The sequence below is a fragment of the Colletotrichum gloeosporioides genome (assembly GCF_011800055.1).
Source record: "Colletotrichum gloeosporioides strain Lc1 chromosome Unknown consensus_10, whole genome shotgun sequence".
NCBI lineage: Eukaryota > Fungi > Ascomycota > Sordariomycetes > Glomerellales > Glomerellaceae > Colletotrichum > Colletotrichum gloeosporioides.
Window position 1 is genome coordinate 507,395 of NW_025544655.1, and position 12,807 is coordinate 520,201.

Genomic DNA, 12,807 nt, shown 5'->3' on the forward strand with positions numbered 1-12,807 from the left:
AAGGGTAGAGCACAGGGGTCACTGCCGAGGGCAGATGTGATCAGATGTAAAGATGGGATGGAGAGAGAAGAAGAGAAGGCAGGATCTGGGAGCGAGGATCGCATTATATGTGTTTTCCGAGAGGCCCTCAATTACTCGATCAACCTTGCTTGGTTTGTGATTGTCAAGCTGATGACCTGGGTAGTGCTGCTAGACACGAGTATTCTGATGGTCGCCGGGAGGTAGGTTATGAGAAAGCTCGGTTGTGTCAAAATGTACCCGGAGAGCTGCCCGTCCGGGTGGAAAGGAGTCATACCTACTCCCTATTTCGATCACTTAAAGACCTTGACGTCGCATGCGAATTCTGATTATCACAGCAGTACTGGATTCGGAACGAGGTCGAACATTCTCACGCGGTACCTCGAATTATGCTCACTGCCCATCGTGTAAGGGCTGCGGGTGGCTTTTTCGACTCCGAAAGCCACACATAAAGGTAGAATTTCCGGAGGTAGCCTTTGATCCGGCGAACTCAAACCAGAGCGAAACATCCATGTCGGGTGTAGATGAGATAATCCACGAATGGAAAGAGACAGAAGCCATTGGACGATGGTCACTATTAACACCTGAATGAGTTTGTGTAGGTCATGATGAGAGAGCCTATTATGGTCTCTAGCGACCTACCTTTGTGAAAATGGCAGCAAAGCTTTATTCAACTTGCCACAATAGGCCATAGTGTCAGAAAGCATTTGTGATGTTGTCCGTTTGAACTTTTATCAAGGATAGTGGTGCTAGTGTGGATTTGGATTGCGCCTCAACCGAGACCTGTATTCAGGACCGTTACTTCAGCACCTGGGCAGGTTCTCCAAGACAGATTTCTCTGCGGATGTTCTGCCGTGGCATCGAGCAGCCGTGTAAATGGAATAATTGAAGTCCATGTCCCGCTGCTTGCGGCCAGAAAATCTACGACGGGCGAGCGGTTTTGGATTAGAATATCTTGGTTGAGACCCTGGGAGTAGAATAAAGGCTCCTCAGAACCCTGATATTATGGCTGCGGATAAAATGCATTTGTGAGCCTGCGGGTGCTGCCTCCGTATTTCAACTGACGGTTGCGTTCAAAACTTTCGCCAACCATTGCTTATTCGTGCAAGATTGCTTTGGAAGATATAGAGCCCCACCGGAAGGGTTCCTCAGAAATTGATGAGTTTGTCGTCTGATCTAAGGATAGTAATAATGCCTTCTGGAATGCTGGACTCAGCTACAGTGACAGCTAGCTATGAGAAAGAACCAAGCCACTTGCAAGCTGGGGCGTGGGAATCCATGAAGTATCAACACCAGACAAACCAGAAGGACACTAAAGATCGACAAGAACACCAAGAGATTGGGACAAGGTCTTTCCACCGGAGAGATGAAAACCATGCCGCCGCGTAAGTCGATGAGCCTTGCCAATAAGATATTTGTGCGTAAGCCAAAGATCCCAGCAGAATTTATTGCTGTCCCCAAAGTAGAACTTGACAATTAAGGTGTCTTTTAATATTATTTATGAATCAAAGAAGAATTTCAATAGAACTTTGAATACGTAATGACTTACCTAAGAGGGCCGTCGGAAAAGCACATAACATACGCCTGCCTACTTCGGCACTCTTGAGGAGATTGGTGAGGAGTCCTTTATGATAATGTCGCCACATATTGGCCGACGAACGAGGGATTCTGAAATGCTAGTCGTCCAAAACTTGACAGGAATGGAAAAGTGTTGAGGTTGGACTAAATAAGCTGGATAAAATGACGTACAACAACTTCGCAGCATGGTGCGCGACGGCGAAGGCACCAATAGCATCACATTGTCGGTTTGTAGCTCCATTTGAAGATAATCTCAGCTTACACCCACGCACAGTCTCTTAACTTCGAGTATTGCAGAAGCATCGGAACAATACGAGCCATACGTGTGAGATGGACGGTAGCGAGAGTGTCAAGGTGACACCCAAGCATCACTGCATTGAAACATCGATTGACGCCAAAAATCTCGCACTCCGTCAATTATGCTCTGTGAAACTGACACCACGGCTCAACGTCATGCCGTTTGTGTGTCTTCAAATTACTTGACGCCGGCCTATAGGTATTATACCGGAATATTCGGGCTGTTTTCCAATATACATGCTGCTGCCTATATATTTGCATTGGGATGCGACCTTTCTTTTGAAACAGAACCAATGGGATCCCAAAATCCAGCTTCGCGTTCTAGCGTTTTAGTGGCTAAGATCATGCGTAGCCGGTCTCAGGTCGTAAAGATCCTATCATCAGCGACCGGATGAAGGGACCTGAACAGCCGCCGGAAAACGTCCAGAGAGGACGGCCACATCTGCGTTAACGATGGTGGACGCCCCTCAGAAGCACCGGATCTTTCCAGCTAACTTGTGCCGGAGACATGTTTAAGCCTGAGGAAGCTGTGTGCGAGAATCACAGATGCCATTGGTGCTCAAAAAGTCATTGCGGCGATCTGGAAAGGCTTTTATATGAATTCATCACTTCATAGAATCTGTTCTGCATTTTCCTAAGATACCCAGGGCAGAGTCATATGCGAGCTCAGACAGCCCAACAGAGCGCGCCCTCAATCTTCAGTCGTTGTATAAAATTGTGTCCATCATATCAATCGCGTCTTGATTCTGCCAAAGAAATCCAAAGTCTGTCTCCATAAGCTGCTTCTGTTCCCCAAGGGTTGCCAACCAAATCTCCTATATTGGTTTGAGTATAGACTGCTACTCCCCCCCCCCAAAACGAGAGGCGTCGCATATAGTCAGTCGTATGTGGGTTTGAACAATCAGAGAGGAAAGAACGACAATGATGAGCGTCCTCGGTACTTTGCAAAGACAATTTTTTAAGGGGTCGCAAGATCTCTGGAGCTATTGGGCCATACTTGCTCCTGGAGCAACATGGTGTATACACCAAACTCCTCCCAATAACATAAGTGTCTGTTTGAAAACGCCATCAGCAACAGCTTCTACCAAATGTTATAAATAAATTCGCACTGAAATGATTCACGTGGTGGATAAAAGGACATCTGAGTGCAGAATTATAGCAGAAACCCCTTCGCCATACGTCGACATTGGGTTTTCAGTACCCAAGTGTCTCCATCGACTGACCTTGAGCCACGGCCCGATGTTGTCGACAGCTATAGCCGCAACAGATCTATCCCAATCTGCGCTTTTTTATACCAAGTATTCTGAATTTGTACACCCAGATCAATGGGATACACTGCCAACGACGACGGACCAATAAACGCGCTTCAGAGGTTCCTCCTCTTCACCGACGACCTCAGAACAAAGACAGCTACCCATTGAGCCACCCACTCGTTACGATGCCACCTTAGGCACTCTTCAGCCGGAAATTCCGGAATCAGTATTTGTCTTGAACAGCATTAGTCCCTCAACACATGCCTAATAATATATAGTTTAACCCCATACGCTCGTAGTCCTTTAGGCCTCGACATGCCATCACGCCTTCAAGCACGTAGCACGGCATCTCAACAGCAATATAAGCTGGTGGGCCTATCCTTTACTTCTTGAACATATATAAAACAAGGCCTGTTGCGTGTTGAGTACTTCCAAGGCTAATGTAAGATATTCCAGAATCGTCTATTTGGCGGTAATCCTTTGATCCCCGTCGGTTGACCAGTCTCAGACTCCCATCTTTTCCAAGTTTTGCGGTGGACGCGATGCACGCCCAGGAATAATACTGCTCAGAATAGACACTCAGAAACGAAGAGAGGTGGTATCATGGGCCTCCTTTGAGAGATCGCGTGGTTAAGAAGGCCTTCTGGTGCAGAGTACGTGAGCTTCTGTCGAATTTCTGACTGTTCAATGATCGGGAAAAGGATGCCTAGCTGATTCTGATGCCTTCCAGTCTGCCATGAATCAACCTTTTATATGCTTGTGTAGTGTTCCACCTCAACAATTGAAATTTCAGATTACTCCACGTTTCTCATGAGAAGACTCCAATGAAACTGAAGCAATTAGGGTACTGAACTTGATCCTGTGGCATCTGTATTGCAAGAAAACAAGGCATATCATCGGACGATGAACTTATTGTGGTGTTGCCAACCAATTGTATTGATCTAAATCTATTATACCCATGCCTTGAAACCCAGACCTGATGCAATAACAAACTCCAACTCGTGCCAATCATGATGAAAAGAGGTATCTCGACGCCCGACAATGCCGCTCAAAAACGATCGGAAAAAGCAACCACCCCTCACATGGGGTTCTCGTGAGCCCACTTGTACACACTGGGATCACCACCCGTCAGCCTCAACAGGTGCCGCTCATACGGCCCCAGCGGCTCCTCGACCATGACCTTGCAGAGCGGTGCATTTTTCGACGGACCAGAGTACTCCCAGACCCAGCGACCATCCTTGCACTCAGACGGGTGTTGAATGCTACAGTTCTCTCTGTGCTCTTGCGGCTCCCAGTCAGGGTGGTTAGGGACGGGGTCGTGGTAGTCCTTCTGTGAGAGGACGAGCTTCCAATGCGTCATGAGAGCGGCATTGTCCCATGGAAGTTTGTCGTTGAGACCGAGACCCTCGCAGGCCAGACGAATGCGGGCAGAGGAGTGGATACGTTCGTTCGTGTCCTTCAGAAATGGTCCGTCCCGCACCTCTGTCTTTGCGTTGACTTGCCGGTACCGCCCAGGCGACCGAGTAATCTTTCCGGCAAGAGTGTACAAAAGACTGGTCGTCTTCTGGATAGAGCCCAGGCCCCAAGGTCGGAGGGGATGATTCGAGCTGTAGATGGGTTCGCGGGCCCACTGCTTGCCCTTGTTCTTCTTCTGCTGCGCAATGTAGAACGACTTTGACTGGCTCACGCAGCGCTCGAGTGCGCGGTGGTTAAACTCGACGCCAATCGACGCGAGCTGATCCATCATCCCTGTCCACGTTAGCGAAAAATTCGCAGTGATGACAAAAAGTTGACTTACAGGCGAGAGTAATGTTGGCCATGCCCTGATCGTTCCAGCCGCCTCCGCAGTTGGAGTGATTACCAGGAAACCAAACTTGGCGGAGATCCGTAGACAATCTGTTGGCTTCCAGACGTTCCCATACCGCGGGCTGGAAAGAGTAGCGGGTCTCGTCGAGTGCCAGAGCTTGGAAGGCGTGCTCGATCCTGTCTGACAGGGCAGTGTCCCAGAATCTGTACTCCTCGTTGGATGCGTAGATGCCAAGCTTGTTCAGCCAGGCGATTTGGGGGATGCCGAGGCTGCCAACGGTGTCCCAAACGGCTGTCTCTGATTAGCTGTGATCATATTTAACTTGAGCAAGTAGACTTACCGACTGCCTTGACCTTGATGATGTCTCCCTTGCCCTCCTGCTGTCTAACACGGGTCATGCCACGCTGCCAAAGTTAGCACCGACCTTTCACCAAACTCGACTACAGAAACTCACCTTCTCCAGCTTGGCCCGGTACTTCTCCGCCGCATCTTCGCCCTTGGGCTTGTGCTCGAACGGCAAATTCGGGAACTCGTCTTTGTACTTGTCGTTCATCCAGTTCTCCATGTCTTTGAAGATGGGGTAAAAGTGCTCGACGCCCTCGCGGGTCAGCAGGCCCAGGTCGGCAATCATGCCGGCGACGGAGCGGACGGTGTACGCGCCGCGCGAGAAGCCGATGAGGATGATCTCGTCGCCGTCGCAGTAGTTGGCGCACAGGAAGCTGTAGACCTGGCGGACGCGCTCCGACAGGCCGAGGCCGAATGCGCCGCCGGTGAGGGCGTCGAGGGCGTTGGAGCCCGTGCCGACGCCGGACTCGTACTCGATGACCTGCACACGACCGTCGCTGCACTTTCGGCGAAAACATCTCGAGATGCGGGTCACGTTCGAGGGGATCTGGAGCCCGCCTTTGGGCTTGAAGAGGGTCGGCTTGATGTAGCCGCTCTCCCTGGGGGGTCGTCAGCATGAGATGCTAGAGGGTTTACAGAGGTGGGGTGGACTTACGAGTTCATCCATGTGCCATCACAGCATACAATGAGCCTCTTTGGAGAGTAGTTCATTCCCTCCGGAGCAGCTGGAACGTCCATTGCGGGCGACGATCTGACCCTAGGTGAATCGGCCGGGGCGAGGAGGCGATACGTAGGATTTAGGTAGTAGGTTACGGACGGGTCTGACTACGTATGTGAAGCTGGGATTTCAACTTCTTGGATGTTTGTTGATGATTCAGATATTTCAGCAGAGCCTGGGATTGGTCTTGCTTGTTCGTGGATGTTACGATCTTCACTTTCCCCCATGGACCCGCGGATGCCCCCTTCTTTATAGAAGCAGGGGCTATATTCCGCATTCCACAGCATCGGTGTGGCGCCCCTGGCACACCAGGCACCCAGATAGGGCAGTGGCATGGGTGAGGCACATTAGAGTCAGCGGAAGGCATCGTGGCTCACAAGGCTGCCCTATGGGAAGACACCCAGTTCGCGGGTGCCATCGGGGAAGAGCAGGTCTTGCCAAGGGGAGAAAGTGCGCGGTGTGGGGAGGCGCGCCGTCGCGCTGCTGCTCGGTTGTGCGATGCCCGTAGCCAAGAGCGAGGCTGAAGCTGACATTGAGGTAAAATAGGGAAATGCTTGCCTGCTAGCGGTGTGAAACCCTTGCTAGAGGCATGTTGAGGAAGTAAGCCTGTGCAGGCATCACGGCAGGCGAGTACGACTCTGGTGTGTCTATTGGTTGCCTTGCGAGCAGCTCAAGCCCCCGACGATGAGGCGTGGGGGGGGGAGCGCGAGATGGTTGTTGTTGTTGCACATCGGAGGCAGGAATGGAGGCGCGGGAAGACGGCTGTGACCCGAAAAGAGTCACCAACCAGAGAGCCTGATTGAGTGCTTCAGCATGAGAAGACAGACAGATAATTGAGCAATTGACGATTCACCGGTTGCTCAGCCTCCACGACCTGCATCGTTGTAGGAATTTGGGGGTTTGCTCCCCACTCCACCACCACCATCGTCATTTCCGTAGGCAGTCAGCGATGGGGGAAATTGGCGACTGCTCAGTGGCCGGACGAGCCATCGAGCAGAAATGAGCGCCTCAAGCCTGCATCCCGCTGAAAGGACTGAGCCGCCCGGGGAGAAGCGAGGAGCGAATGAGGGCTATTCTGTAAGTGGCAGGTGACGATCCGCTTGCTGGAAAGGGTAAATAGGCGACATTGACAGTGGCGGTCCCCATTGGACGGTCGCTGGAATGACTTGAAAGTTGAAGATCGCAAGGCGAGGCGATGGCGGTGTACGCCAGAGGCTTGTACGGTGTTACTCCATGTAAGACCGAGGACAAAGACTGACGTTTGTCCTGCCGAGGCATCGAGTCACTCGGACCTTTTTTGAGTTCTGAGGGTTGTGCTGCTCGTGGTGTCATTGTGTCAATATTCAAGAATGACAGAAGACGATAAAAAGCCCGGGAAAGAAGGTTAAGAGGCGGCAGAAAGTGGGTCTTCACCGTCAGTTGCCCAGGTACGACCCGACAGCGCTGGAATATGTCAATTTTGACGGCTCTTCCGAAGACAGCCCTGCCAGTCAATTGCAACAGCAACTGTCGAATTGCTCACCGACATCAAAATCAGAGTCTTGTGGGATATGAGGCCAAACTTGAGCCTCAATATGACTACAGTACATGACGTTCGTTATGACAAAGCAGTTCATCTGAAGACGAGATGAACCGAGGCATGTCTCCCAGCTATCAGCTGAACTCAAAAAACGCCGTCACCGAACTTTCGTCTCAAATGAGGCAACGACATACCAATGCGCGCGTCCTAGAGATGTCGTACATCGGTTGACTCACGAGGAGAATTAAATGACCAACATGCGCTTGCTCGCGGTTCAATGTCTACTTGGACATTTGCAGCTGTCCGGTAACACAGCCGTTGAATCAGTCGGAACTGAGCCATGGACAGCCATCCGCATCAACGCCTCCGCCGCCATCTTCACGCACTTCGCCTTGAAGATGAAAGTGCTGCCTACAAATGAGCACAATAATCATAAGGCAACTGCACAGTGACCAGACCAACGTTCAAAAATACTCATCAAAAGCCCGCGTGAACCTCCCCGCTTCAGCCTCCGCCACACCCGTATCCCGTCTGACTGTACCAAACCCTCCCAAGATTCTCCCCCTCCCCTTACACCACCACCATCGAATCACGAACACATGACTCCCGTCTGACTTCCAAGCCGATCAACTCAATCCACCGTCTCTCCGATCCTCCAATCCCAAGACAGTCTCACAACCAACAGCATACGCCACCCCCATCCATCCAAGGCACAGCCGCAGGTAGCTACCTAGCTACCACCTCTCCCTTTCTAAACATATCGAAACCCAAAAAAGCAAAATCCCATCCCATCCTCACTCCTCCCTCGCAAAATGCAAAGACAATCGTCAAGAATCCCGCCCTGCACAAACTCTTGGCAATAAATAAAGCCACTCTTCCTCCTCACTCCAGCTGGCTCGTCTTGGCAGCGCCAACTACCGAACGTGGCTTCTCCGCCCCCAACCAATCACGCCAAGAATCACCACCTAGGCACACCCAAATTAGGCAAGAAAAAAATAAGGACAGGGGGCCATCGAGCAGCCATCCAGCCCACATTCTTCTCCCTTTGCAGCCCACGACTCATGAGACCACCGCCATTCCAATAGTTTGCCCTTCAGCCCTATAGAAATCGGCAAGGTCGACGGATTCCGCATCTCGCGGGTTCGGGTGCATCGAGATGCGGCCGCAAATGTGGTTGCGTCTGCGGCAAAGTCAAAGTCAACCTCATTCGAACCCGATCAGCCCCCGCAAAGGCCAGAGACATGAGATAGTACGGTATTGAGACATGCACACCTGCAGTGACCAGCACCGTCACGTCTGCCACGCCCTGCGTCGAACAACAACATCACAGCTTCATGCAAAAGCAAGTCTGACTCATTGTCTAATACCGCTTCTGAGGCGGTCCCGTCTATTGCTCCATGGCCGCCATGCTACTGCTAAAGATGACAGGCAACGCTGCGTTATACAGGAAGGAAAAAAAAAAAAGGCGTACAAACACATGGTGTGGGTATTACATCTTCTACATGTTGTGACAAACATGCAATGCCGGCCGTGACATTGTTTTTTTTCTGGCTGTGGACTCCTATTGTCCCCTTGCAGCAGTTTCCTCTGCTGCTAGTCTAATGCTTCCGATTCCCATGGAACCTGCACTGTGATTTTTCCAGACCTTAACCCAAGGTGCTCAAAATATGCTCATTGAAAAAAGAAAAGAAAAGGTGGCCTAGTCTCGTTCCAGAGACCTATTCCTCCCCAAACAGAATGCCAGTGTGCTCTGCGCATAGCGACTCGAAACCCAACCAGTAGACAGTGTTGTTGTCGTTGCTGGCGTCTGACCAGGCGCCTCCGTCCGTCTCTCTAATCTCCTTGGGGTACGGGTGGGCAGGGTACCACACCTTGCCGTTGATCGGGTCAGGGCTGTAGCCTCCGCCGCCCCGGAACCAGTTGATTGCGGAGCGGGTCAGGGAGCGGGAGTAGGGGAAGAACCACAAACGGGGCCAGAAAGCGTCCAGAGCACCCTTCTCTCCGGTGACGTGGAGAAGAGGGAAGGTCTGCTTCGTGATGATGTTGGCGCCGAATTCCGACTTGCGAATCAGCTCGTTGACCGTAGAGCCCATGGTCTCGTCGGAAGTAGTGTTGAAGATGCGCTTGAGCGACTTCATGGCATCCGCCTGCATGTGCAAGTGCCAGGGAACGAACTCGGAGTTGTTGCGCGTGTTCTGGTTGACTTCAACCGAATACAAGGGGCCGATAAACCTTCGCCAGTCCACCCAGTCGGCGTAGCCTGCCCATGTCTGGAACAGGATGCTCCAGTAGTCCATGGCAATGTGGAAGTTGTAGCTGTACTGAGGCTCCAATTGCGGAACGAAGCCATCCTCAGGAGGACGCATGACGGCGGCGTCGGGGTTCTCCTCCTTTTGCATCTCAATGCGCTCAAGCTCCTGCAGACCCCAAACATCGCTCATGTAGAATTGGTCGCTCTCTCTAAACTCGTACTCTGGATCGTACACTTCGTTGATGAGGTCCAGGGTGGCGCGGAAGAACTCGCGAAGCTCCTTGATCGGGCCCATGATGGTGCCGCTGTTCAGCCATCTCGGGTGGTTGAAAACCATGTCGCCGGTGTTGGTCAAGGGGCCGAACTCTCTGCCGTCCATGTTAGGGACGGGCGGAACAGCCCAGCACGCGGGTCGGCGCCAGTCCACCGGCCAGCAAACCTTGTCGGCGCCGAAGAAAATGTGTCGTCCAAGGGGTCCAGCGAGGCTGGCGGCCTTCTCGGGTCCCAGCTGCTGGATGATGCGCTCATCCTCCAGCGCCGCCGCCTTGAAGTAGCGCTCAATCATGACATCGGGACCGAACTGCAGAAGAACATCATATCCGTCGATCATCATGAAGAGGTCATCGTTGGAGGATTCGGGAAGATCCTCGAGGTACCTGGTGACGACGCGAATCTTGGCCAAGTGCGACAGAGCAGCGTCGTTCTCGCCAGTACCGTTCCATCCCACGATGGTCGGGGCGCCGAAGCGGTTGACAGTCGAGGAGACGAGGGCGCGGCAGAATTGCAGGTTCGGGGCGCTTGCGGCGATGAGGAAGTGGAAGCGGCCGACGCCGGGAGACTCGTCCTTGCCCTTCTTGCCCGAGGGGGCGGATGATTTGCTGCCGGTGACGCTGGGCAGCGAAGCTGAAAGGTCGGGCTGGAGAAGCAAACGTCAGTGTCAAGTCACGGCGGGTGTCTCAGAGATCCGTAGGAAGGAGTTCGGTCGATGTTTCAGCCCCAAGTCGGCACGTGGGGGAATTCCTCTCTCGAAGAATGCTGCCCCAGCAGATCACGGACTTGCGACGTCGATCAAAAGGGCAAAGAACTTTGAAGTAACGACAACGAAACAACTTACCCAGTTCAGGCTCTCCGGGACGGTGGACTGCGAGAAGATGAGGAGGAAGAGGACGACAATGAAGCCTGCCAGCAGAACGAGTCTGCGGCCTTTCAGTTGCATCAACATTGGGCCGAAGCGGGTTTCATTTAGCTGCCGGATCGGCTTGAGATCCAGGTTGGGCAATCTTGGGGGTGGTGAGGCGCGCGCGCGAGTTCGAAGTAGGCGTCGTGACGAGGGGCGAAGCGGTAGCGGCGACGACGAGGGCGACGTGGGCAACGATGACGAAAGTGCGGTCGGGTATTATAAAAAGCGTAGCGAACCAAAAGAGCGGACGGTAACGAGAGCAGGAAAAAGAAGTGGATGCACTCGGTCGAAGATGTCGTCGACGTCGTCGTTCAAGGGGGGGAAGGGGAAGAAAAAGGTAGAAAAAATAGAGGAAGAAATGCTTCCAGGCTGTGGCAAAGAATTTGGCCGACGGGGACGCAGCGAGCAGCTCGCCCTGCTGCTGTAGTGTCCAAAATGCCAAAATGCCAAGAAAACACACGGAGTATTCCCAAGAGCTTGTCTGTGAGAGGAGGCAAGGACCTGGGATCCGAAGATCGCTGACAGGTCTCCTATTTTTTTCGCGGGTCGCGAAGTGACCTCGCACTCGCACCACCACTGGGTCACGGTCGCCTCGTGGTGTCCAGTCAGTCAGTACAGGTCTGTCTCTGTCTTGCCGTGTCTTTGATATCGTCTAGGCCTGTCTTGGGCTTCTTCCGCAGGAGAGAATGGAGCAAAGGAGGTACGGAGACGTCACCCACAGCGCAAGGGGTAGCGGACAGGTGTGGGCAAGGCGGTCAGGCGTCGGCGGGAGAGACACAGCTGAGTGGCAGGCCTGTAATTGAGCCGCACTGGATGATTTGGCGAGAGTCGATATTCCTGCAGAGTCCGGGGAAAGAAATGCGAAGAGGATGAGAGGGAAATTGGGGCTAGACTGGACTCGGTGTGGGCCGGATGCACCACTTCATTCAACTCAGATTGGATTGGATGATGCAGGCAGGAAAATAAAAAAAGAAGAATACCACCACCACCACCACCACCAAAAAAGGCACACGGGCAGAAAGGGAGGGTGAGCACCGAAGAAGGAAGACCCCTCTCAGCAAATGTCTTGGGATGACGGGTGCGGCGGGCCAAGAAGGTGGTTGTGGCCAGTCAGTTGCAGGAAGGGAGAGACGGTCACACGCTCTCAGGTGCCAGCCAGTCTGAAGGTGCTCTGTAGCTAAGGTAGATACTTGGGCCAGGTACCGACCGAGAGAAGACAACTCAAGGGAAGGGAAGACAGCACTAAAAGCCCACACAAGGGGCGGAGGATGCGGGAGACGGGAGGGAGGGCAGAGCAGGCGCAGCTCAAGTTTAGGTGCAGGTGAGGTGCAGTGATGCGCAGGTGCAGACCGAGCAATTAGGGGCACCGACGGCGCAGCGTGGCGTTGCGGGACGTCGGGACTGGCGGAGAGGGGCTCGACGGTGAATGCATGGAGCTGGGCAACAAGACGGAGTTTACTGCGGGCGAGAGATGTTCGGCATTGCGATGCACTGGCCTCACCAATATCAACGGTCGATGGTCAGGATACCTACTCTGCCTAGGTACCTTAAGCTATTCGCATCTTGCCTAGCGTCGAGCATCTAATTACCTAGCGTATCCGTCCTTGCGGAGAGAGAGAACCCAAGATAACTGCTGACGTACGCACAGCGATCAACCTTTTTTAGAGCGTCGCGACCCTGAGAATCATCTTCTAGGCCACGCAAACAAGCGTCTCAGCGGCTCACATTCACAACAACCCGCGTATGAAGAATAGCCTACTGGGTTCGGTCGGGGTCGTTGGATTGGGGGTGCCCGGTTGATCATCTTACAGCCTGGGAGGGAGTTCCGCTGGCAAGCAGAG

The 12,807-nt window shown here is 52.8% G+C and overlaps 2 protein-coding genes across 2 annotated transcripts; both read right to left on the minus strand.

The window, feature by feature from the left end:
* Positions 1 to 4,224: 4,224 nt before the first annotated feature.
* GCG54_00006687 (uncharacterized protein) lies at positions 4,225 to 6,036 on the minus strand (the record flags this gene model as incomplete). Its single annotated transcript, XM_045406686.1, has 5 exons — positions 4,225 to 4,895; positions 4,945 to 5,244; positions 5,294 to 5,357; positions 5,408 to 5,897; positions 5,954 to 6,036. 5 exons carry the CDS (start codon positions 6,034 to 6,036, stop codon positions 4,225 to 4,227), a joined length of 1,608 nt encoding a protein of 535 aa, XP_045269938.1.
* A 3,217-nt stretch (positions 6,037 to 9,253) lies between these two features.
* On the minus strand, positions 9,254 to 11,008 carry GCG54_00006688 (uncharacterized protein; the record flags this gene model as incomplete). Its single annotated transcript, XM_045406687.1, has 2 exons — positions 9,254 to 10,702; positions 10,901 to 11,008. 2 exons carry the CDS (start codon positions 11,006 to 11,008, stop codon positions 9,254 to 9,256), a joined length of 1,557 nt encoding a protein of 518 aa, XP_045269939.1.
* Between the last annotated feature and the right edge of the window lie 1,799 nt (positions 11,009 to 12,807).